This window comes from Dryas octopetala, chromosome 3 (genome assembly GCF_963921425.1).
Source record: "Dryas octopetala chromosome 3, drDryOcto1.1, whole genome shotgun sequence".
Lineage (NCBI taxonomy): Eukaryota > Viridiplantae > Streptophyta > Magnoliopsida > Rosales > Rosaceae > Dryas > Dryas octopetala.
Genome location: NC_141368.1, coordinates 9,979,014 through 10,004,340, shown reverse-complemented (window position 1 = coordinate 10,004,340; position 25,327 = coordinate 9,979,014). Strand labels below are relative to the sequence as shown.

Below are 25,327 nucleotides of genomic sequence, written 5' to 3'. Positions count from 1 at the left end.
TTTTTTTTTCTCAGTTTTTGCTTTTAAATAGTATATGCATTTGAAGTTAAACCTCATGGCTCAATATAATGATTACTAACTTGTTCACAAAATAATGATTTGAAATTCAATGCATGCACATTGCACACCAATATTTTGGGACCATCCTATGAATTTTGATGACCTATAAATAAATGCTGATGTACAAATGCCTTTACTAATTAATCTATCATAGCTGGTCCAAATTTATTTTTTGTTTTTTAATTTGAAACATGAAAATAAAAAAGTGAACTCTTTTTTATTTTTTTCAGATATGATTCTAAAGTCTATTTTTTGACTCTTAATGATGACTAAGCTCACCTGAAAAATTGTAATGTCAAATAGGTTCACTTTATGACAAGTAAGTCCATGTTTTAATTTCTTCCGTATTTTTAGAGCAAAATAAAATAAAACTGGGGACAATGACAATTAGTGACAGTTATTTTTATGCTATAACACGGGTTGATGTGACTTCATAAGTTTGAATTGTGTGTTTTATGTTAGTTTCATTAGTTTTTGACATGTTTATGTAAGAAAAGACACAATTATTTATGTAAGAAAAGACACAAGGTATATCAATAAGTATCATTTTTATGCAGCTTCAAATAATTACTGTCGCACAGCGGCAATTATTGCCACTAACTGACAGTGGCAATTGCCGAGAGCTCGGTGAACAGTACCAAGCGTTTGGTGGGTTCCATGTCATGCGTTTTTCATTAAAGTGGACCGGGCTGAGATTTTCTGTAACAAATGAACTGAATTATGAATTTTATTTTTGAACTGCACTTTACATAAATGGAATGGATCATATATGGAATGGACTTTACATAAATCCCACAACATGATGGATCATATCATACTATTCATACATTACATAAGAGAAAATATTTAGATTATAAACCGTTTTCCTTTAAAATTATATAAAAAAAAAGGGTTATATGAGAAGAAAAAATAATGTAAATGTCTTTCAAACAACATTTATTTGTGGAGATTTATAACTTTAATGGTTAAGAACATTGTCTCTCTTTGAAGTAGGGGTTGAGAATTCTTATTAGTGGGTTGTGTTCATGTCGTGTCATTTATGTGTTAGTGTTGTGTTACTTTCGTATTCTGTCGTGTCATTTTTGTGTTTGTATTAAATACTAGTCAATTTTTACCTGATTCGTTAAACTAGTTATGTTAAATGATTCAACACTAACTCAACTCAATTGTAATTGTTTTGTATTAGGATTTACCAATATACCTTGTGAACTAAAAACCTAAAATGAAATTTCCTTTAATGTTAAACAAAAATTTTCACTTATAAAATAAAAGCCTTTGTAATTCATAAAAGAGTAACTCTATAATATATTATACAATGACTGTACTATACAAATTCAAAAATAGAAAAAAAAAAGTAATTATTTTCTTCATATAATAGTAGCTCAAGTTTTATTGGTTGAAATCAAATTATTCAAATTTGATGCTAATCTGATTCGTTTATTATTCATATTTAATAAGTGACGTGATATTTGTAATTGTGTCAAATAATGAATAACTCAATCACTATCGTTACATGTAAAAAATTAAAATTATCATTTCGAGATCTCAAGTTGACATCTAAAATAATTAATGCAAGAGAAGGGCCGTTCTTTGGCTCTTTGGTTAAAAAATTAAAATTATCATTTCGAGAACTCAAGTTGAAATCTAAAATAATTAATTCAAGAGAAGGGCCGTTCTTTGGCTCTTTGGTTATATGATTTATGAACATTTTTTGTTTGTATGTATTGGAAAAGAGAGGACCAAACAAGCCATTATCATAACCTATCAAAGAAAGAAGGAAGCCAACAGACACAGCTGACGCTCTAAAAAGAACCAGAACAAAGCTCATCTCCTCTCTCTCTGTGTCAGATTTTGCTCTTTCGAGGCTATTTCCTCGGCACTCTCTTCGGTACTCTCTCTCTCTCTAGATTTATAGATTTCATAAACTTCATATATCTTTGATTGTTGTCCTCTACTTAGGAACCCAGAAATACCATACTTTTTAGGTATGCTGTCTTTCATACAATCTAAAGCTTAAAGCTTTTATTAAAAGCTTATAAATTTCTTTGTTGCTTTTGATGATTTGGGTGTTGGGTTTTGATTTGTTTGGTTAAATTTTTATTTGGGTTATTGTATTTCTTGATTTGGTTCATTTTGTTGAGTTGATGTTGATATTGATTGCTCATGAGTGCGGTCCTATGTTTGGTTGCTCGGAAAGTGAAGGAAACAACAGAAAGTGATGACATGATTGCTCTTTAGTTGCCATCTTAGTTAAATTGTAGATATCTCTAGGAAAAGAAAATCATACCAATTAGCTGTGCCAGACTCAGCTGAGTAATTGAGTATAGCCTTTTGTTCTCCTTTTTTTTTTTTTTTTTGGGTGGTAATTTTATCTTTTCTCTTCATAATTCTGTGTGTGTTTTGAGCTCCGGAGTTCAGCTGAAAGGGCTATGGACTGTATTGTATATTCATGCTGGGTAGATTGCAGAATATAGAACTACTAATTTCTGATTGCCAAGCAAAACAGCTAAATATTGTATATGAGACAATATGGCGTTCGGCTTTCTTTATAATGGAAATTGTTTGTTTCTGCATTATTAATGAAATTGAACAACAGAAAATTACTGTTGTCAGATGGGAATTAAAAATATTCTGCTTCTACTTTACGAAATTCTACTCTTCTTTGATTTTCGAGATGGTGGGAATGAGGACTATCCTTCGGCCTTTGTAGAGATATGTTGACCACATGAAACTCAGGGGTTAATACAAGTTGAAATCATAAGTATTTCAACCAATAGCTTGTTTATTTCTTAGTTAATATGTCATGACTAATTTGAAATAGTACACTTATTTTTTTTAGGGCATAAGCCCAACCTTGGAAGAAACTTCTTTCTTGACTGATGGTTGTATTAAATATTCACTAGCCCTGTGTTTTATATATCATTTATTTTGTTTATTTTCATGCTATCAGTTGCTTCCCAAAATTGCTTTATTCTACAAAATACTTGTACTCAATTCAGCAGGTTTAGGGGTAAGAGATGAGTACACTGGATGCAACTAGAGCTGAACTTGCTCTTGCAGTTCTGTATCTGAATAAGGCGGAGGCCAGGGACAAGATATGCAGGGCAATACAATATGGTTCAAAATTCTTGAGTAATGGACAACCTGGAACAGCCCAAAATGTTGACAAATCGACTAGCTTGGCAAGGAAAGTTTTCCGTCTTTTCAAGGTTAGAATTTGTTTGATATAATTATTTATATTTTGACCTTGTATGATTGGTAAAAACATTCTTTGCTGTTATTATGCTCTTTAAATTTTTTGGAAGAAATGGAGAGAAGGATAATGCTTCTGAAATGGAGCCTTCTTGAAGCAATTTCTAATCCTCTCTCACACTTTTTTAAGGAAGGAAATGGACCTTTAGTGCTCCAAATGGTTTTATATGACATTGAACTTGAATTTCAAGCCTTTTGATTCTGGAACATTTTATGAATTGTCTTCTTGGTTCCAGTTTGTCAATGATCTCCATGGTCTTATTAGTCCAACTCCCCAAGGAACTCCTCTTCCGCTTGTTCTGCTTGGAAAGGTATAATCCACTTCTGGCCACAATCTAAGATTCTTCTTCTTTGCCTTCTTTATGACTCTTAATGTGGTGCTCGTACAGTCCAAAAATGCATTGCTGTCAACTTTTCTATTTCTTGATCAAATTGTCTGGCTTGGTAGAACAGGTATCTACAAGGTATGTATATACTGACTTCCTTTCCAGTACAACTGTTATAATACATTGGATTCTGTGACACATAGTGATATAAAAGTAAAGAAACTATGTTTGTAAATAGAACAAAGAACGTGCTGAGCTACTTGGCCGGATATCTCTTTACTGTTGGATGGGTTCCTCAGTTTGCACCACTTTGGTTGAGGTTTGTTGCTTACCAACTTATGCATCATATACTAGTACATATTCTTTCCTTGCTTTCCTTGTTCCGAGATGTATATAGCATGAACAACGTGTTCCTATTACTTCCTAAATCAGGTTGGGGAGATAGGAAGGCTTTCTGGACAAATTAAGAAGTTGGAGAAGGATCTGAAGAATACTGATAAGTATCAAGTACGTTGACCACACCCTTGTACAATGCATTTTTTTTTTTTTTACAAGACCTTGTACAATAATGGACCATAAGATAATTGCATTGGTTCAAATAACTGTGGTTTTTACATTTTTCACGTGGATTTGACTGCAGAATGAGCAATACCGTGCTAAACTCAAAAAATCAAATGAGAGGTCACTAGCGCTGGTTAAAGCAGCCCTGGATACAGTGGTAGCAGTTGGGTTGCTTCAGTTGGCGCCTAAGAAAATTACCCCTCGTGTTACTGGAGCCTTGGGATTTACTACTTCTCTGATCTCTTGTTATCAGGTTTTTATTCTACCATCTTCTATAGACCAAGACATTCGTCTTTATGAATGCTTGACAGATCTGCAGACATTTTGCTTTTCTTGCCAATATATGTTTGGGCTTGGTCTACTTAGAGCTTCATACTGTTTTACACTGATAGTCTCCCTTGCTTCTGTGATGCAGTTGCTTCCAGCACCAGTGAAGTCCAAGACATCCTAAAGAGTGAAGTCTGTTTCCTCAATGAGCTTCATTGTCCTTTTAATAATTGTTTAAACCTTGTGATATGAATATTTGTTAGGGTTTGAGAAATTTGAAAACTGGGTGAACTTAAAATTTCACCTTTATCTTTGTCACAATCCATAATGCTCTATTCAATAGAAATAATATATGTTCTTTCGTTTTCATAGATAACAAAAGTAATCATTTTACGGGCATGTTACGTATTCATGCTATCAATCTGGATCATGTATTCAAACAAGATTCAACTAATCAATGGTTCAGATTGATTGTTTGGCACGAGAATTTTTTTATTTTTTTTCATAACTCCATTGTATCAGTTCCATCAGCATTGCTTATGTGGGTAGGGAGGCAACACCATAGAGTTAATGATATAAGAGCAAACTGGATGGGCGGAACATGTCATATGTAGGCATGAATTCTATGGATGATCATGATTGAAATTGACACCAAGCTAATTTTACCAATGTTCTGAAAGTGGACTGCTTAGGCAAGACAAGTGTGGGTGCTGTATAAGAATTGTAGCTAGAGACATCAGTTGCAGTTTGGCAGATTCACTCGGATTTACATGTATTTCCATTTAAGCATGTTTACACAGTTACAGTAGGCATATTTGTGCTTATGAGACTAAGGTCAGATGCTACCTATTGCCTTACAAAGCCTCACGCGTGAAATCTTACCGAAAATTTGTTTACCAGTCAGGTCAAGAGTAGTGCTACACTCTTAAATTTGTTTACCAAATAATGTGATGAAATCTCCTGTTTTTCATCTCCATCTCCTTCATTTACTTTCAAGTACAGAAACAAAACTCCGTTTACCTCTATAGTTAAAGAAAACATAAAGGCCAAAAAACAAACATTATGAGATAAATTCTTAAATATTCAAACACTATATACAACATGAACTTAAACTTGTATTGGATACGATTAATGTTTTTGACACCTTAATTGAAAGCTACACCAACGATTCATGACACTTATCACTCTCACCTTGAGAGGCCACGGCACTCAAGAAAATTAGCTTAGGCTGCTTTCCAATTCAAAGAAAAAACCGCAACACATCCCGCCTCACTTTGATAGATACAATTAGACTACAAACTCTTCATCTGATTCATCTTCCATCTCATCTAATTCCAATTCATCATAATCTAGTATGTTTTCACGCAAAACAATCGGCAGCATTTCTCTTAAATTTCTCTCCAAATCAACGGTGTTGATTACATTGGCCTCATTCTCAGGTAAGCTTGGTTGGGTATCACACTTGGCTTGCATGTTATTCTTCAACACAAACTTCCCAGATGGTTCATGAGTTTCAACACTAAATGCAGGTGATAATGGCTTGCCCAGAACTTGTACGTGAGACACACTGCAGTATGCAATAAAGCGCAAAATATTAGAAAACATGCACAAAACTCTGCCACAACTTGACACACTGCAATTTTAAGAAACAAACAGAACTGATATTTGGTTTTGTTGTATCCTGTAGATCAAGCGTCCAGTCATTCTGATAAAATGTAAAGCTAGTTTTAAGATGTGGAAAAAGAGGAGGAGGTTTTTCCCCTATGCCATGAGAGCCTTTTGTACAGTCCAAACATGTGAAGAAAAATATAACAAAATTTCCTCATGTGACGATATTAAATGGCAGGACACAACCAAGCAGCAAACTGGGAGATTGAATCAGCTAGTCAAAAAGAAAAAAAAGTAACAAAATTTCAACCTACTCATCTACCCCATCAAGGAATATTCAACACTCCCTATCCTGGGGTAACCTTTCCCTGTCTGCTCATCCTTTAAAGTGTCATCTCCCTAATCCCGAAACCCATATTTCATAAGAAGAAACATTTACTTGTCTCCAGAATATAACAGATTACTGGCCTTCCTCCACATTCTTCAATGTTTGTCCATTTTCAGTACCACACCAGAGAGAACTAAAGAAGACCAAAAATATACAAAATCAAGCCCCCCCACTTCTCATGATGCTGGCAGCTTGGATGATTTATGCAAGACATAACATGATAACAGGCAGAAAAAGTATGTTTCTTAAAACGCCGAAAAGACGAGATATAGACTGATGAAATAATCAAAGAAATAGATAGATAAAGCAAACATGCTTTCTCAGACAATAAACCGTCAACAAATGAAGGCAGAGAGACATGCACATAACATAGCAAACAAGTCTTCGGTGTTCAACTGAAGCTAAAGAAAGAAAAAAAATTCTTTTGGTTTCTCTAGTCTCTACCCACATGCCAAAATGTGTTCCCATGTAGAATTCTTTCAGTTTCTCTAGTCTCTACTCATGTGAAAACAACTTATTCCAACTCATTTTCACCAATCTGAGAAAAGGATGCATGTTACCTTAGCAATTCATATGACCTTTTTAGGCAATCTTTAAGCAATTGCTTAATGTAGTGGCATTTGTTCTACCATAATCAAAGATCTAATCATCAGAATTAGCATTGTGCAGGCTTTAACATGTCTTTGATGATATTGAAAGCATAAGTATTGAACTGACTAAAGAAAAGAATGGCACTACTACCATCCCACCCACATGTTTTTCCCGTCGCTTTTTTAAAATCACATTACTTGACCTGCTCACCAATATTGCCAAAAAGTATTCGTACAACAGAACCCTAATTTTCTTTTTTCGTTCCGCAGCACCCCTGAAAGCAAAATATTGAACCATACTAGAGAAAAAGAATCGTGCTACTCCCCAAATCACACCTGCTTTTTCCACCTCACAATTTTTTTCTTAGAAAAAAAAAATATATTACTCAACCCACTCACAAATATTTTAAAACATACCTAAATCCTAATCCTGCTTTTATTTGTTAGCACAGCACTCCTAAGATAAGGCGCTACCCACATAGGCATAAAATTTGTAATATCACTCAGTTTTTTTTAATGTTTCTCCTTTTTTAGTAATTTCACTTAAGAAATTTCAGAGAGGAATAAAATTGTAATTGAAAGTATTCTCAGAAGGAGGTGGGATAAGTATTTTGAGGATGGTAATAGAAGCGCCCAAGAAAAATGAGCACGTGGAACAAACCATATATAGAACAAGCCGTCCATTTCTTGTTTCTGAACCCTACCAAGCAGCTCAATCTGCAAAATTCCACCTATGCAAAGAACTGGTTCTGGAAGCATGAATCTCTGCAAGCGGTTTTCCTGTTTGTAACGAATTCATTGATTAGCTAATCGAAGTGAATTGGAAAATCAAAGAAGATGTAATAGCAATCAAACAACTACAAAAAGGCAGAAAGAGGTAGAGATCAGGTAGTACACACCTGAGCCATTGGGAATGCTTGTGAAGTGTAAGTCCATATGAACCTGTCATCATGGGATGATTCCCCCATGGGATCACTCTCGACATCCATAGGGGATTTTGAATGGCCCAATCGAAATCGCACAGCACTGGCTGAATATATGGGCGAACCACCCTGGAAAAAAGCTGTAAACAGGAAGAGAGAGAGAGAGAGAGAGAGAGGGAGGTCAATGAGAGAAATTTAAAAGGTCAAAATTCAAAACAAATTGGCAAAGTCCACAACTTCGGATAACCAAACACTTGCCTTGGAAAGGTTGTATGCTGATTTCAGTAATTACAACAAAATCAGACAGCAACTTGTATGTCAGCATCTCAGGCACTGCAGGGTCACTTTGGCCTTCACTCGACCAGTACGAACCTCTTAGTCCAATCACATCTCTGGGTTCTAGAGTATTGTGAATGCTTTCTTCCGGATAATTGTCAGTGCTGGAAGCACTGATTGCCTTTGAAATACAATCCCTAACAGTGAAAGATGTAAAACCGTGAGCTAAAAAAGCATAAACCCTATGCTCCCTTTCCAAACTTTCCCATTCCTTTGAATTGCTAGATCCAACTTCTGCAAACTCTTTTGCTTCAGGATTGTCTAACTCAATCACACGAGCAACTCTAGATAGCTGAGGAAACATTCTCAAGCAGAGCTTCTTACAAAGACCATTTTCTATCACTGCAGAACAGTAAAAGTTGCAAACTCTTCAGTATCATTTTGTAACACAGGATATTTTCGGACTACAGTAATATAATTCATCTAAGAATACCCACATTGGTTTCCATCACTAAAAACATAAATCCAAAAATAGAAGTGAGCCTCAATTATCATGTTTTCAGAAATTCTCAAACTAACAAATGACACAATCACAAAGACAACCAGAACGAAATATGTAGACTAGAGAATTAATCCTTAAATAGAATATTGATGGAGACCAGAGACAACAAACACATACTACTTACTACCTACAAACAACTTAAATAGAACCACTTTTTTTTTTTTTTATATATATGAAAATCAAATAAAACTACTTATTTACAAATAAAGATAAAAAATCAACTTAATATCTTTCCTATACTAGATTATTGAGCTGCATAAAATTTGTATAGCACATACAATCAAAATTGGGGTTATTCATTAGGAAACTACGGCGTTTAAGAAAGTAATAGAACTAGAATACATTAAACTGTTTTAGCTCACCAAAATGACGCCAAGATCGTGAGACAGAACTAATGTGGACAAGATCAGATGGATCATCCAAACTAGTTAGGATAATTAACGACATGTCAGGTTCAAGCCCGTTCAAGAAATCCATAGAAGGACCCATGTCAAGTAACCTGTAGATAGAATAAACAAAACCCAGGTGCCTTTTCGAGCCTCAAGACCTGCCTTCACAGTATAAGAGATACTATTCAATGCACTTTATAGTGATAATTGAAAAAATAAAATAAAATAAAACAAGTATATGTAATGCAAATTCCCTCTATGTATGCCGTCAAATTTGAAACATACAGTTTCCTACAAAAACCACTGAACCCAACATTGTAAAGTACACACTATAAGAGCTAAAAGCAAGCTAAGTCCTAACAAGCACAATTAAGAAATAAGAAATGCCCATTTGAAGAAAACAATTAAATTGATCACATTCCTGCTATGCATGAGATCAAACACCACATCAATTACAGTATTTTTATGTCCAAGAATGATTGTATTGGTTTGTACAGTGAAAAACACAATTGTTTTCCAGATTATTCATAACCCATAAAGCGTTAAATCTTAAAAATTACACAGCATTGAAAATTTATACAGTCGAAAAGATAATTGCAATAAATCGAAGCAATTGAAGGGAACCATTTATGAAAAAAGAGAAAAGTAAATAGCAAAAAAATTGGGAACAGAGAGAGAGGGGGGGGACTTACAAGAAAGCATCGAATTTTTACCTTTGTTGACGAGCAAACGTGTGTCTCTGAAATGCCCAAACCCTAGAGGGAAAAGGATTGTAGACATAGAGAGAGAGAGAGAGAGAGAGAGTTTGTTGGTGATAAGCGCGACAGAGTGATAGCGTGTGAAGGGAAGGTACTGATTACCAAACCAAGCCCAATTTGGTAATTTTCAATTAATTATTTTTTACTTTTTATCTAAATGTTTACTCATATTTTGACAGGTTCCTTCTATTGAGATATATCTCAATTTATTTATGTTGAGGTATGACCTTGTTGGGGCCCACACGAGTCTTTTTGTGTCGATCCAAACCATTCATTTTTTACATCTTCATTAATAGATCATTCTTGTAAAAAATTATTTAAATCGGAAATCATTTGCCTATCTAACTTTGATAAAACAAATGGACGGTTTCATCGAAAATATTTGGTTCGTCCATTTATTTGATCAAAGTTAGATAGACAAATGATTTCCGATTTGGCTAATTTTTTGTAAGGATGATTTATCAATGGAGATGTAAAAAATGAACGGTTCGGATCGACACAAAACGACTCATGTGGGTCTCAATAAGGTATACCTCAACATAAATAAATTGAGAAAGAGCCTGCATATTTTGATTAATTTTTTATTTTTATTTTTTGTATTTATCGTTAACAAGAGCTTGTATATAAATTATATAATAAGGGCATCCTCAGATGACCATGAAGCGCCCGGTCCAATTTTATATGCTTTATTAGTTAGGGATGGATATGGTCCGAATTAGTTCGGTTTTTACCCAAAATTACAAACCAAACCAATTTAATTGGTTTTTAGATTTTTTTTTTTTCAAATTATATTCTAAACCAAACTAAACCAATTCATTTATCATTTGTTTGAACGGTTTGGAGAGAGGGCACAACTAAATAAACAAAAAAATAATGGAGAGATGAAAATGAATAAGAGAAAAATATGAAAGGATTATAAGAGACGAAGGAAAAAAGTTGTAAAGAAAGAAATTAAAGAGATAGAAGCATTAATTAGAGGGAGGTTGAGATTGAGGAGAAAAAATGAATGAGAGGAGTGGGAACTGGGAAGAAATGAACATGCAGTGTGTATAATTGGTTTAGTTTGATTTACAAATAGTTCAAATTGCTCACCAAACCACTATTAGTAGTTTGGTTTAGTTTATAAGAGAATATAATTCACTTGTTTTCTTGGATTCTTAGATTGCTTGCTTGGTGTGTGAAGGTACACTCAAATAGTATATTCGTATATTGGATGGTGTTCATACATTAGTTGAATCTGATGCGTTTACCTTAAAAACAAAAAAGAATCTCATGCTTTCAACTTCCTCCAGTCAATTATCACTCTCATCTTCTCTTTTTTTCTACTCCAATTTATGGCATTACATAAATTCTGTGTGCATGGATCCTTCAAATTAGCACTTAAAAAATTCCAACTTACATAAATGTGCAATTAGATGTTAGAGCTTTGTCATGGACTCCCTTTTGGTTATACAAACCTCCAAACTTATATACTATACAATTGACTAGGTTTTTTTTGTGATACTTAAAGATGAGTGTAATTAACCTCTTGGGGGTTGATGAGTTGGTATGTAGATTTAGTTAAATGTCTCTTGAGTTTGAGTTAGTATTAATTTTGGGAAAGAGAGATCAACACAATTAAATAAACAAAAAACAAATTAAAAATCAATACAAAAGACAAAGCATTACCAAGCAAAAACTCTTGATATGAACAACTTATTAAAGGCTCCAAAATGTACTGTGCCTCAAGATGTTTATGTCACCAACTGTGTGTAATTAATCAAACAACAAATTCAAAACCTTGTTTTGTAAAGAAAAAAAACCAGAAGAAAGAGAAAAATTCAAAACTTGTCATTAGTGGCTCATCATTTATCGTTCCAAAGTACTTTAATATCAGAATAATGCTATACTTACCACATTTTTGTACCACATTTTTATACCATCTCACGTGTCATTACTTTATTCGACAGAGTTTTTCTTTTTCTTTTTGGGTTTTTTATTTTATTTTTTAGTATCCAATGTATGAATGCCATGTAAGTTGCCACATAAAATGATATGAAATTATGGTATAAAAATGTGGTATATCTAGCACTACTGTTAATATCATACAAAATAAAAGCTCATCATCACCATTATACCAAACTATCAGGCCAATACTATGAGCAGAAGACATACTCCTTTGCACATGAAGATATGAATTATAATAAGGAATCAAATGACACATTAATTGCAAAGAATGATTGATGAGTATATATAGACTAACAAAGATACATTAGAAGACTATATTACCAAAAGAGACCAATTCCCATGTTAACCTGTACGTAGTCATATAGTTTTGTTATTTAGTTTTTACCAATATCTCAAAATCTTGTCCAAATGATCTTAAAAACTCTTTCCATTATTAAAAAAAAAAATAGTATAAAATTACCAAGTTGAATACAGTATACATATATTAAATCCTCATATAATTAGTCCCTTCTATGTTCCACCACTGCATTACAGTCTAGCCCTGGTTTCTGTTTTCTCATACTTCAAGCCAAGAATCTCTCAACAGTGACCCAGTAATAACCAGCAACATTTGCACCATTCTTCACCATGGTTCAATCCTATTACATACATCCTTCAGTCCATCTCCATGCAGAAACAAAAAAGAGAAGCAAAATTTATAGACAGACAATGTGATTAAAGTAATGGACAATCTGCAAGTCAATTTCCAGATACAAGCAGTGTTCAGTGCTGTCATGTTGGCAAAACATGATTCTTCCCTCGGTGCCCAAATCGCTTAAAGGGCTAAGGGCTTCTTCATTCATTGTCTTAAGGGATTGTGTAAAGGAAACCAAACTAGATGACTAGGGAACAAGAAGAAGGAAGCTCTTTATTAAATGAAATACATTAATCAATAGAGGTCACAACTCACAACTCACAATACATGAAGCATTCTCTTTTGGTAAAAAAAATATAAGAGCAAAGCAACACTCCAAAATTCCAAATACAAGGTAAAATAATACACATTTACATCTAAAATACATCATATGCCCCAAAAACCAAACACTAGTTTCAATCTTTTCTTCTTCTTAGGGCTGCCACACATCCATGGGGCGGCACACTCTCTATAACTAGCAATCTGCAGCTCCTACCTGCCTACAAAAACGAGCTAGGGCTCTTTTCCAACACTACTAGGGTATATCAATACCGAGTCTACACAGACACCGCCTTTGGTGTGAGTACAATCGATTTGGGTCATCGAATACTTGATCTTTATCAAAGCATGAGGATTGTCAACAACAAAATCTCCCACATGGTAATTAACCCAGTTTCCAGGATTGCTCAAGTAACATTGGGATACAGCATGGTGACCATTCGAAGTTATTAGTTCAAACCTCACTGGTTTTTTGTCCCAGCCATGGACATGCTCGGAATTGCATACTCGGCGACCCAATCTCTTGGAGGATCTGCCAAGGTGGAGCCTAAAGAACAGGCTATATTTTCCTAATGGAAATTGAAACTCAAACTCTCCATTGACTTCAAACCACCAGGTTTGTTGGAGATAAGCAGCTGTCTCGAATCTACACGAATGGAAAACACAACACATCAGGTCCTTCTGTCATTTCAGATTTCATGGCACAAGAAAATGTATCCACTATAGAAATATTACACACCAAAAAGGTGAATTGCTCGCAAATTTCGAGCAAAGATGACAATTGAAGATCTTTCTGTTTCCCTGGCTCATCAAAATTCTAACATAAGGCTAAAATAACATTGATTGACCATATATATCAAACACTCACCTAGATTCCTCAGTTTCTATGAAATTCCAATATCTCCGATCATCTATCCCTGTAATCGATAACGCCTTTGAACAAATCGACAAACAAATACCACCATTTTTTTTATCCAGCCAAATTTCCTTCACAAAACAAGCAAGAAACCAAACAAAAATCAACCAAAATTATATAAAATGCAAAATGCACCTTCTTATATTGAAACACAAAACCAGAGTATACACTAGAGAGGTACCTTTGTGCCACCATCAAATGATTTAGACCTGCAAAGCCTGGCATAGATGTCCCTCTTCCCTGAAATCTTCAACTTAATCTTTTCATCAAACACCCTGTCTACAATAAACCGATAATTCGACGGCAACTTCGATTCCCATATGAAATCGGCCCACGAAGCACCGCGAAAAGCCCGGTTCAACCTGGCCAGTTTGCAAATCTCAGGAGGGTCCATGTTCATCAAAACCAAAGCCACACAGCCCTCTGGTAAATCCCCAAGCCTCGGCTGCAGTAAACCCTCCGTGTCCGAAACACCACCCGATAAATTAGCACCCATTACCCGAAAAAGAAACAAAAATAAAGAAAACCCAGGATCTCAATCCAAATTTAGACTTTTTACCCCAAAACCCAGAATTTGGTTTTGGTCTAATCCTTAAGCTTGAACCTGAATTTGTAGATCTTTTGCGAGAGGTTTAGGGAGAGAAATGTGAAGCAAACAGAGTCCAACCCAGAATTCAGATTCAAAGACATGGGCTTTTTAAAACCCAGAAACTAAAATCTAGAATTGTAAGAAAAATCAATACCTTCAGACACTAAATGTCAGAAAAAATCTGAATCTGAAAGCTAAAATTTTTCGGAGGTTTTAAGAGGAAGACAGATATAGATAAGCACGGAAAAAAGCTGTGTACTTTGGATGAAGAGTTCGGGATAAGATAGAGCATGGGTCATCGGAGGGACACGTACGGACGGCCACTTGTCCTCCGCCGTTTTTTTTTTTTTGGTCACGGAGACAAGTTTCTCGGGATCTGGTTTTGGTTTCTGAGGTCGACGACGAAGCACAGAGCTTCTTAAACAGCGGATACCTCGTACGGAAGAGAGAGGGGGACTGTTAACTTATAGCAGTTGAAGTAGTGTGTAGTGCACGCGCTCTGTTAGTGAGTTAGACCGTGGTTTTTGTAAAAAAAAAAGATATTTATTATTGACGCGCTTTCATCAGCGCGTGGTTGGGATTTGCTTTGTGAACATGCTGCCACTTGCCTTCTTGCATTAGTATTTGTTTTTGGTTTTTGGAGGTTTTTTGCTTTCTTTTTTACTAAGAATTTTTGTTTGGGAGGATTGTTAAGGATGTTATCATTGTTCTGGATAAGATCATAAGAATGAATGGATAAATGATAATGCTCGTTTTTCTTTGGAAAATTGATGCAACTATCTTTTATTTTTCTTCAAAGTATAAATAGTGAAACATTCGTTCTATTTGCATAATGTTTTTTCTTTAATTAAAGAATTTATGCATATATTTTATTTTATTTTTCACATTTAATTTAATTTTTAACAAAATTTAATACTTTGAGGTATAATTATTCAATTGAAACATTTTTTTTCAATTATAACATCGTAGTTTTGAGCTTTCATTTTTCAGTTAAATTTTAAGTTTTACCTTTTGAATTTTTGATTTTATACCCTAAAATATCAGTAATGCTACACTTACGACATTTTTATACCACAATTTCATACAATCTTATATGACATTCATACATTAGACACTAAAAATTAAAAAATAAAACTTAAAAAAGAAAAAGAAATACCCTTCTAATAAAATAATGATACATCATATGAAATACAAATGTGAAACAATTAGTATTATTGCTAAAATATAGAGCTAACCATAGACTCTAAAATGTTGAATTCTATCAAATATAAGTGTGAGGGTAAACTCTTTCAATTACTAGCGCTACAAGCCTACAAGTCCACTCACACGTTAACATAAGCTCAACTTAGTTTAAATTGATGGGTTTTAGCGAAAAGCTTCAAATTACAAGTCTTTCCGTAATAAACTCAAACTTTTTTCTATTTATTTTTAAGTCTTAAATTCATAATCAAAAGTTCAAAACACGAAACGGTCTTGGTGTTTTTCCTTTAATTCCATTGGATCCTTACAATCTAAGATTGCTATATATCCGATGCTATTAAATATACTTGATAATTTCTTAATTATTCCATTAATTATTTCTTAGAATATGCCGAGTTCCAATATCACTTGATTAATTATTTCTTGGCCATGAAATGACAGGTGCCCACCATGTCATCATTGTCATGTCTTCTAAATTATCAATTCCATATGTTTCTCTTAATTTTAAAATGCCAAGTGAAAGAATATTTTTTGGCATTATCCATTAGGGCACTTTTTTCTTTTTTTAGTACATGGGAGGTGGGGATGGTTCGAACTCGGGTATGCAGAGGGAACTATTGTCCTCGGCCATCTACGCCAACCTTATTTCACTCCACTGGGGCACTTTTGACAACATTTGCCAACAAACTATATATTTATAGCAAACTAAGCAAAGCATAATACCACTTGGAGCAAATTATAACACATGTGCAATTATTAATTTTTAAAAATGCTTTTATAATCATACACGTGTTATAATCTAAGTGGATTGTTAACACTACGTCATCATGTCACGTGGTGTTATGGTCACATGCAATAATTTTCCAATTAAATTGTATGCCTCCACTTCTTAATTGGCATTTAATGATATAAATTAGTGTTTCTCTGCCTTTGGTAGGCCTTTGAAGCATTCAATTTGTTAGCTCATGTGCTACATTATGAGATAATCATGTGCTATTTAGCATATCATACAAGAAGAGAGAATTTAGATTGCTTATGTTAGCTTGGTCTACTTAATTAAAGTTTGGACATTGTTCTCCTGTCAATAGTGCAGCATCATAAGCATTTTCTAGTTATAAAGTATAATAAGAGAATATTTAAGCAAGAGTCTTGTCCGTATGCGTAAAAATTAACATAATCAATTGTTTAGATTTATAGTGTTTTTTTTTTTCATTGGAAGGAATCGAATCTTGATCGAATCTAATCTAATTCTAACTCTTATTTCATTTACCTTCACCACTTTAGCTAATCCCAAAAACATTTAGATTCATAGTTTAATAACGTAAATATAAGTCTAATAAGAGAATATTTCCAATCCAAGTCTCTTAAAAATAAAGAATCATTTCTTTTCGATCCAATAAAGGCTTAAGGAACTCGATCTCTAGTCAATAGCATTGCCTTCAAATCTAATGTTTTAAACCTGTATTTAATTCTCATGTTCAAGTTCAACATAAATGGTGTCTCAATTCAGAAAAAAGAAAGAAGAAAACAAAAAAGTGCTTCAACCAATCTATCAATAAAAAATATTGAACCAATCACATGCTTATTGAAAAACATGAATTAAATAATTAATCATGTTCTTTTCAACACCCAACTAATTAATGACCCATTAATCAAAAGGTTTCAGATAATGCCAACCAAAGGGGTTCAACTTGTGCCTGTCCACTTCATGCTTGCCCCTTAAACTGAAAAAAGTGTGACTTTATTTTAATTCAATTAACTTCCTAACCAGCAAGTGTTTGTGATATAACTAAATTTTATATGAACTACTACCTTTTTAGATTAAACAAATAAAAAAGAAACACTATACAGGATTCTTAAAGTAAAAAAAAAAGATATTGTTTTTTTTGCATACCTAATAGTTACAAATAATGTAATTAAGCATTAGGTCCCTTCACATGTGAAATTTCACATTTAGGCTTATTTGTGAGATTCCTCATGGGACACACTTCAAATTGTATTTCGATAATCAGAATCGTCTACTTTTTTTTGTCTCCTTTGAAAGATTGTGTTTGTAAAAAATTAGGTTAATCAAAAATCATTTGTCATTGATTAAATGATTACCATTTCAAGTATTTATCGAAAATATTATGTTCGTCTGTTTATTTGATTAAAATTTGGTAGCTTAATGGTTTCTGATTTGCTTCCTAACCAACAAGTGTTTGTGATATAACTAATTTTATATGAACCATTACTTTTTTAGATTAAACAAATAAAAAGCAACACTATACATGATTCTTAAAATAAAAGAAACGATATTGTTTTTTTTTTTTTTTGCATAACCTGATAGTTACATATAATATAATTAAGTATCAGGTCCCTTTAGGTATGGGATCACACTTCACATTGTATTTCGATAATCGGAACCGTCTATTTTTTCTTTGTCTCTTTTGAAGGATCGTGTTTGTAAAAAATTAGATTAATCGGAAATCATTTGACTATTGATTAAATGATCACCATTTCAAGTATTTATCGAAAATATTTTGTTCATCTATTTATTTGATCAAAGTTTGGTAGCTTAATGGTTTCTAATTTGCTTCCTAACCAACAAGTGTTTGTGATATAACTAAATTTTATATGAACCCTACTTTTTTAGATTAAACAAATAAAAAGCAATACTATACAAGATTCTTAAAATAAAGGAAAAGATATTGTTTTTTTTTTTTTTTTGCATAACTTGATAGTTACATATAATATAATTAAGTATCAGGTCCGTTCAGGTGTGAGATCTCATATTTAGGCTTATTTGTAAGATCTCTCATGGGACACACTCCACATTGTATTTCGATAATCGGAACCGTCTATTTTTTTTGTCTCATTTGAAGGATCGTGTTTACACAAAATTAGGTTAATTGGAAACTATTTGACTATTGATTAAATTATCACCATTTCAAATATTTATAGAAAATATTTTGTTCGTTTATTTATTTAATTAAAATTTAGTAGTTTAATGGTTTCTGATTTGTTTAATTGTTTACAAAAATTTAATTATAAACTTAAAAAATAAATGATTCAAATTATTGAAATACAATTTAGAATAGACCACACTTGAAGCTCCCTGAACTAAGTATTCCCATCTTAGCTATAATCCAAGTTAAGCTTTCATTGACAAATGCTAATGATGATTAATATTAAATAGGATAGAGATGTGGAGATGAGTCAGCAAACCTCATTTGGATCAGGGGACTGTGGGGCACTCTTTGTCATTGACACCACAGGGAGAGAGAGGATCTTATCCCTTAACAATGGCTTTCTCTATAGGAGTCATACATAAATTAGTTTGTTCCTCGACTGTCGTGATTTGGAATTATATATCAACCTTTTAACTATTTATGTCATTTTGTGTTTGTTCTTTAGGTGATAACCAGTTGCAAATGGGGGAACCACTAAGGAGGACATATGAGTGAGTATTATTTGCATTTTTTAATTACATTAGTACGTATCTTACGTAGATTTTATCATAGTTAAAGAGTGATGAAAATGTAATATAAATTATATAATTAGTAATGTGATATAAAACCCTCATTTTACTCTCTTGTCAGATACAAAGTTGTAAGATATATAATCAATATTTTTGGTACAAATATGTAATCAATATTGTACAACTTTGGTTACTCATGTGGCCAATAATTGCAGAAATTGTTGAGCATGAACAGTGTAAAGGGCTGAGAATTGAAGCTGCTTGCATTGCATGTTGCATATACAATTTAGAACCACAATTAATGTTGACAATAGAATTTCACTTGAGCCAATTTAAAAGAAAAAGGGAAAGAAATATATAGAAGAGTGCTGCAGAAAACTAGAAAAGTCATTTCCTGGCATGTTCTATATACCAAATATCATTTCTCAAAAACTACTTACCAGAAATCGCTTCATAGCCTCATAGGTCATGCAATCAGTGTTAATTACAAAAATGCAGGCAGGGTAACCTTCCCACCAACCAAGTAAGACAATCACATTAACCAAAAAACAGGTAATGGTCCTAATGGAGCATTAGAATGTGGCATATGTAGGTCACCATGCAACAACATTCAAAATCCATGCCAAGCAGCAAAACAGCCTCCAATTTGCTTCTCAGTCTTCAACTTTTCAGATCAGCTACGTCCCAAATTCCCAATCTTCCAAACTGCTAGATTTCATTAGCTAGTGTGTATGTGACTCAATGCAAGTCACGAGCGAGAATGAGTTTAGTCTAACATCAAATGAAAGACAACAATCTACAACATATATACAAGATGAGTGATCCGCTATTAATAACACTAAGTACCATTTTCTTATTTCATCACTGGTAAGTGATAATATTGTATCTTGAGGACAGTCCCTTTTCCATGGTACTAGTGCATAAATTTGGCTGCTCAATCACATCACCTTCAACATTTTCAATAGATGAAAATTGAAATAAATTTATTTGCAATATCCCTGTCTCTCAACTTCTCTGCATCTGTCACTTCTTCTCAACTCTGCCATTCTGAGGATTCTCCCAGCATTTTGAGCACCCTTCCTTTTCAAAACATATGCAAGAATCGAAACAACGTGAGCACACTTCTTGATTCCCAATTTAGCAAACAAATTTTGATCAAATATTCTTGCTTACTTCCATATCCCTCTGGCATGTTCTTCTTTTGATGACAACAAAAATTCACTTACCAATTTTTCCAGCGCTTTAAGATTCTCACATCCTTCTCTTTGACAACCGATTCAAGACATCCTGAGGTGGAACATTCAAAACCCTTATCACCTGAACATAGACAGATAAAATGTGCATCCCAGAGTATGCTAAATTCAGATCATACAAAAAGTTCTTCATTGCTCTGTCACTTTGGCTAGCATTTGCACTATAAAGCATCCTATACAAAGTAGTTTTCATTAGCTCAGAAGTATGGAAAACTGAGGCTATTTTTCTCAGAACACCAGAACTTGGGGTGCAGTTAGCAATACGCATATCACAATTCTTATAGAAATTCTTGAATCCAGACACAATGTGATAGAAAGCTCTCTGATAATTCTTAGCAGACTTTGTAAACATCCTGAGGGTTGATGCAGCAATAAAACAATACCCTTTGGCAAGCAATTCCTTGTCAGTGGTATTTACCTTAATACCCTCCCTTGCAACTCCTCCTTGAGTCACTAAAGCAGCTTTGCTAAGCTCACTCAAATCCTTGTCCTCTATATATATTTGCCCATTTTGCAGGAACATCTTCAGAGAAAATAAAGTTCAGCTCTTTACCGCGAAGATTCCAAGCCAATGCTAATAAACATCCGATGACATGTTCAGATACCGAAAATTTCCAGGAATCCAAACAAGATTTTCCGAGGTGGAGTATCTCTTGAAAATCATATATATCTCCTTAATGATATGGCAACCTTCCCAGAAAGCTTATCATCCTGCCATGATTTTTTCAGACTCACCTTTGAATGTCAAAGCATTAGTTCGGTGTTTCTCTACGTGGGATCGAGGAGCTCTCATGGTTGTGATTCTCTTGTACCTTTCCTTAGCTTTTTCTGTAGTTACATTTGTTGCTGGAGCCTAGAGCAACAGTTAAACCTGCATATTTGGGTACCTTCTTGGGCTGTGAACTTAATTGACTCACTATCTTCTATTGATTTTGTATGATCATATGGATGAACGCTTCCATTACTTGGAAAGCCCTTCATTTCTTTTTTGGTACAAGAAAGTTTGTCATTGTTAAGTGTTAGGACAATGTTCCTATGTATATTCCTATGGTGAAGCTTGTACTCCCATACACACCAGTGCATGAGAATTGTGTGATCAAAGTTAGGAATTCATGATTTGGTTTGGGCCATTTTGGGCCTTTTTAAGCTCCCATTTAGATTGGGATTGGGCCATGGACTGGCCTGCCCTTCAATTTCCTAATGCGGGTCGTAGTGCCAATGTTTTTCATGGCAATGGATTTGCCTCCTAAATATGACTATGTGCTCCATACAATGATTCATATAAGACACTGGTTGTTGGGGCCGCGCCTTTCCAAGCCCACATGGCGGCTTTTCATTTATTCATTTATAGGTATGGACCTTATTTATTTATAGTAAGTAAGAAATTAACATGTCATCTGTCGCGTTAATTGGTGATCAAAAGTTGAGATAATAGTTGGTGCCTCTAGTATTATTGTTTATTTTAAAAAGTCTCAATACAATTTAGGGAGATATCCCACTTAATATACCCAATTATAGATAATCACCTATCCGATTTAAGACAATTGTGATTGATCCACAGTTCCAACAAAGTCATCATTTTCTTCGAACTCTTATTCTGCATAAGTCTCAGCCTCCCAGCCACCCCTAAAATAAATACCAAATATGTGATGGTTGTCCTCTCTAGCTAGGGGGATAGAACCCCAAGATCAAACAATGAAAGGTCTGCACCAAGGTGTTGACTGCTGCTGGATTAGTAGATTTAGCATGGTGTGGTTGCACAAGGGATGGCACTGCGAGTATACAAGTGTGGACCTCTTCCTTCACAAGCCATTCCACTCTTCCAGTATACAAAATGAACAAAAAACAAAGAAAAGGAGATGAAAACCAGTGTGGGGGCCACATTTCTTGGTGAATCTTTGTTGCCTTAAATGAGTTAGAAACTAAGAAGCACATTGCACAAGGGACACATCATATCACTCTCAAAGCCCCAGAATTTTATGTACCAACTCTGTTGTACTTAAAACAGCTCCATTAAAAGAGGGTCACCTGTTGCCATGACTCTTATGAATTCCATGGGTGGGTGGCTGAGAGGCTGAGACTTATGCAGAGTAAAAGTTTGGAGAGTTCAGAGTTGCTATAGAAAAATACTTTCCTGTTACTATATATAGGCAATTATGCTATTCTCTACAAAATATATGATGTTTACCAAATTCCCTTTGATTAAATAACAGTTGGAAATTACCAATTTTTACTCAGAAATAATGTTCTGAGTTTACTAAATCTTTCCCTCACATACCATTTTTGACATAAAGTTTGGGTTAAAAAATTATGGCTAAGAAGCTAATGCAGCTTGCAGGCCATGTGACTGGATCCATCAAAATCAAAATGCAACAGTTTGCACATGCCTATTGCTGCATGTGTTGCACTACCCACATTAGGAAATTAAAGGCAGGTCCATAGCCCAATTCCAATCTAAATGGGACCTTAAAGACCCATACTAATGGCCCAATTCCAAAGTAAAGAGCACAGATACTCATGCTAAAAAATCCTTTTCTCACAAAAGAAAGAATGATTATATACAGTGGGTGACTGTTATTTTCTATGGCCAATATGTGTGTGTGTGTGTGTGTATTATATATATGGTAGAGTATGTGTCATGAGGAAAAGATACATCAATGAAAATGGCTGCTGCTAGCACACATAAAATTCTGAGTTTGCCAACAAATGGGGGCTATCAGCTCCTTTCTCCATGTTTTCAAATTGTTAGAGAGCGATATGTGTCCCTTGTGCTTTTAATTTCTGACTCATTTACTGTTACAAAGATTTCCCAACAAATTTCTGTCCCCACATTGGTTTTCTCCTTTTCTTCATTCTTATATTTTTTTAAAATTATTTTGCATATTAAAAGTGCAGAATGAATGGCTCATGATAGTTACTTTTTGCCCTTCCCTTTGTACAACCACAACATGCTAAATTTGCTGACCCAACAGCATGCATGCAAGTATGCAACACCTTGGAATAATGGTATATCCGTATATATAATTAAAATCTTTGTATTTGGGTGAGTGACTAATACATGATGCATGTATTAGTACAACTTGCTACAAGATGCATGCTTCTTCTTTTCTTGTCTTCTATGACTAATACATAGTTCCTTTTGAAACAGTATTATTCAAATCCAATATAATATATATAGTTGAGTGACTACAATTTTGATGTTCCCCAAAGTATTACCTTCCCCTGCTTCCCCTGCTAATCATATGATTTATGCTGGGAGGAACTACACAGCTACATTTCACATTTGATTGGGTCTTATGTATTAAAATAACCATAATGATTCATGAGATTAAGCCATGCATGTATCTCCCTAGATATAATTTAATTTCACAGTGAGGATTGAGTAGACCATCAGCTGCCATTGGCATCTCTTCAACTTAATTATTTAGTTATTTGAGACTGAAAATATCTCACAAGAAAGAAGCAACAATTATCCATTTTTTCTTCTAAAATTTGTTTTATTTGATCCAAATAATTTTATCATTTTAAACGTTCTCTACAGAAACAAGTATGCACATAATTTTATAGCCATGTTCACATACATGCACATGACTGAGCATCAAAATTATATTGAATAAATTTTTTTTTTTTGTGTGTGTTTGCTAACATATAAATAATCTATATCCTCTTAAATTCCAAATAATAATGGAATAGAGAGCAAATTTGCTGTCACATGCTACACTGCATCACATTGACATATTATATACAGATTAGGTATATGAAATTATTCCTAGCCGGGACCTATGGCAAGTTGGCAATAAGAGAATGCCTCTATTTCTGTCCAATATTGAATGTAACGCAAGTTTTTACTTTTGATAGTGTGATAATATTTTATTTATTTAAATTTGAATTATTTTATATCTCATTATTGATGTATAGTGACATATTATTTGATGAAACTTTGTCTGTCAGACTCCCGATTGATTCTACTATAAAAGACAAGAGAGACGATAACTCCTCCGAACACAAGTTTAACAACAACTCTAATATTATTTATTATGCATTGATTAGTATAGTATTGTGGGCTGTGGCACATGGGTATACATGAGAAAGTCCGAATTGAGAAAGATGCCTTATCAAAAACAATGTGTAGCGCACAGAAAGTTTAAAGTCAAATTTCACCAATATTCAGTTAGTGTAACTACTCTTTTGGGTTTTAGCTCTATCTACTTAGGACCCACTCAGCCTAGTAACCTACCACTATCAAACTACAAATTAAGACCCCTACGTATGGCAATCAAACCAAGAAATTAAAACCCCTTAAGCAAGAAAATTTACTTCTTATATTTGCCATCTAATTAAATCAGAGGCTTTCTAGCTCTTTTGTCAAATAAGTAGTAGAAACTGTCGAATTAGCTCTAATGATGTGACTTTATTGTCCAAAAATTGAAGAATGTTCGGGAAATGGGTCCTAGCTAGCTACTACCCATTAGTCCATTAGTTAATTTTGTCTATGTGCAAGGAAATTTATACCTTCACATTAAAATATTGGTACTTTGGTTCTATTGCCAAATGTTGGAAATGAGGTTGAACTTTGATTAGGATGGGAATATTAATGTAGGGAGTAGGGAATAGTATTTGCCTAACTGGGATGAGTCCAAAATAAATTCAATAACCCAAATGGAGATAAGGTTATTTATGCATAAATTGTGGCTCCTGAGCATGCATACATTGTCCAATTTTTGGTGTGGGACACATGGTTTGTTGCTATGTCTTCTTCTTAATTTTTTGGCTAACCGATTAACATGGTTTGTTGCTAATTTGCTATGGTGGTGGAATTAGGATCGAGTCTCCGGTAGTTTGCCAAAAGCCCTTATTACAATACAGCTTCAATAAACAATTTGCAAGTTGCACCATATAGATTGTAGATTTATAGAGAGACTAGCCCCCCAAACCAAACCACATGCAGCAGTAGAAGTAAGAAAGCCGGCCTATACCACAAAAGACACTGGTTTAGCATCATAGGGCCAATGAAATTCAAGAATGTGCGAAGTGACTGGCTGCAAATTAA

General features: G+C 34.1%; 3 protein-coding genes and 1 pseudogene across 8 annotated transcripts; 1 reads left to right on the top strand and 3 right to left on the bottom strand.

Annotated features, from left to right (window-relative positions):
* Nucleotides 1-1,783: 1,783 nt before the first annotated feature.
* On the top strand, nt 1,784-4,847 carry PEX11C (peroxin 11c). 4 transcript variants are annotated; one of them, XM_086235306.1, is made up of 8 exons: nt 1,784-1,936; nt 3,063-3,269; nt 3,549-3,623; nt 3,702-3,776; nt 3,877-3,957; nt 4,071-4,145; nt 4,279-4,452; nt 4,615-4,847. In XM_086235306.1, the coding sequence occupies exons 2-8, from the start codon at nt 3,078-3,080 to the stop codon at nt 4,648-4,650; spliced, it is 708 nt and encodes a 235-aa protein (XP_086091432.1). In that variant the 5' UTR covers nt 1,784-1,936; nt 3,063-3,077; the 3' UTR covers nt 4,651-4,847. The 4 variants fall into 4 exon arrangements, with proteins under 4 accessions (XP_086091432.1, XP_086091430.1, XP_086091429.1 ...); XM_086235304.1 differs by having other exon boundaries at nt 1,785-1,936; nt 3,060-3,269; XM_086235303.1 differs by having other exon boundaries at nt 1,790-1,948; nt 3,060-3,269.
* A 661-nt stretch (nt 4,848-5,508) lies between these two features.
* LOC147290684 (F-box family protein) lies at nt 5,509-10,019 on the bottom strand. Of its 3 annotated transcripts, none has more exons than XM_086235300.1 (6): nt 9,916-10,019; nt 9,176-9,364; nt 8,234-8,653; nt 7,952-8,115; nt 7,714-7,832; nt 5,509-6,033 (listed from the first exon to the last, which is right to left on the bottom strand). In XM_086235300.1, exons 2-6 carry the CDS (start codon nt 9,300-9,302, stop codon nt 5,754-5,756), a joined length of 1,110 nt encoding a protein of 369 aa, XP_086091426.1. In that variant the 5' UTR covers nt 9,303-9,364; nt 9,916-10,019; the 3' UTR covers nt 5,509-5,753. The 3 variants fall into 3 exon arrangements, with proteins under 3 accessions (XP_086091426.1, XP_086091427.1, XP_086091428.1); XM_086235301.1 differs by having other exon boundaries at nt 9,176-9,360; nt 9,916-10,018; XM_086235302.1 differs by lacking the exon at nt 9,916-10,019 and adding an exon at nt 9,895-9,915.
* A 2,766-nt stretch (nt 10,020-12,785) lies between these two features.
* Nucleotides 12,786-14,787, bottom strand: PP2-A13 (phloem protein 2-A13). Its single transcript, XM_086235554.1, has 3 exons — nt 13,957-14,787; nt 13,728-13,846; nt 12,786-13,505 (listed from the first exon to the last, which is right to left on the bottom strand). The coding sequence occupies exons 1-3, from the start codon at nt 14,269-14,271 to the stop codon at nt 13,094-13,096; spliced, it is 846 nt and encodes a 281-aa protein (XP_086091680.1). The 5' UTR covers nt 14,272-14,787; the 3' UTR covers nt 12,786-13,093.
* A 5,220-nt stretch (nt 14,788-20,007) lies between these two features.
* Nucleotides 20,008-20,800, bottom strand: LOC147290682 (uncharacterized; annotated as a pseudogene).
* Between the last annotated feature and the right edge of the window lie 4,527 nt (nt 20,801-25,327).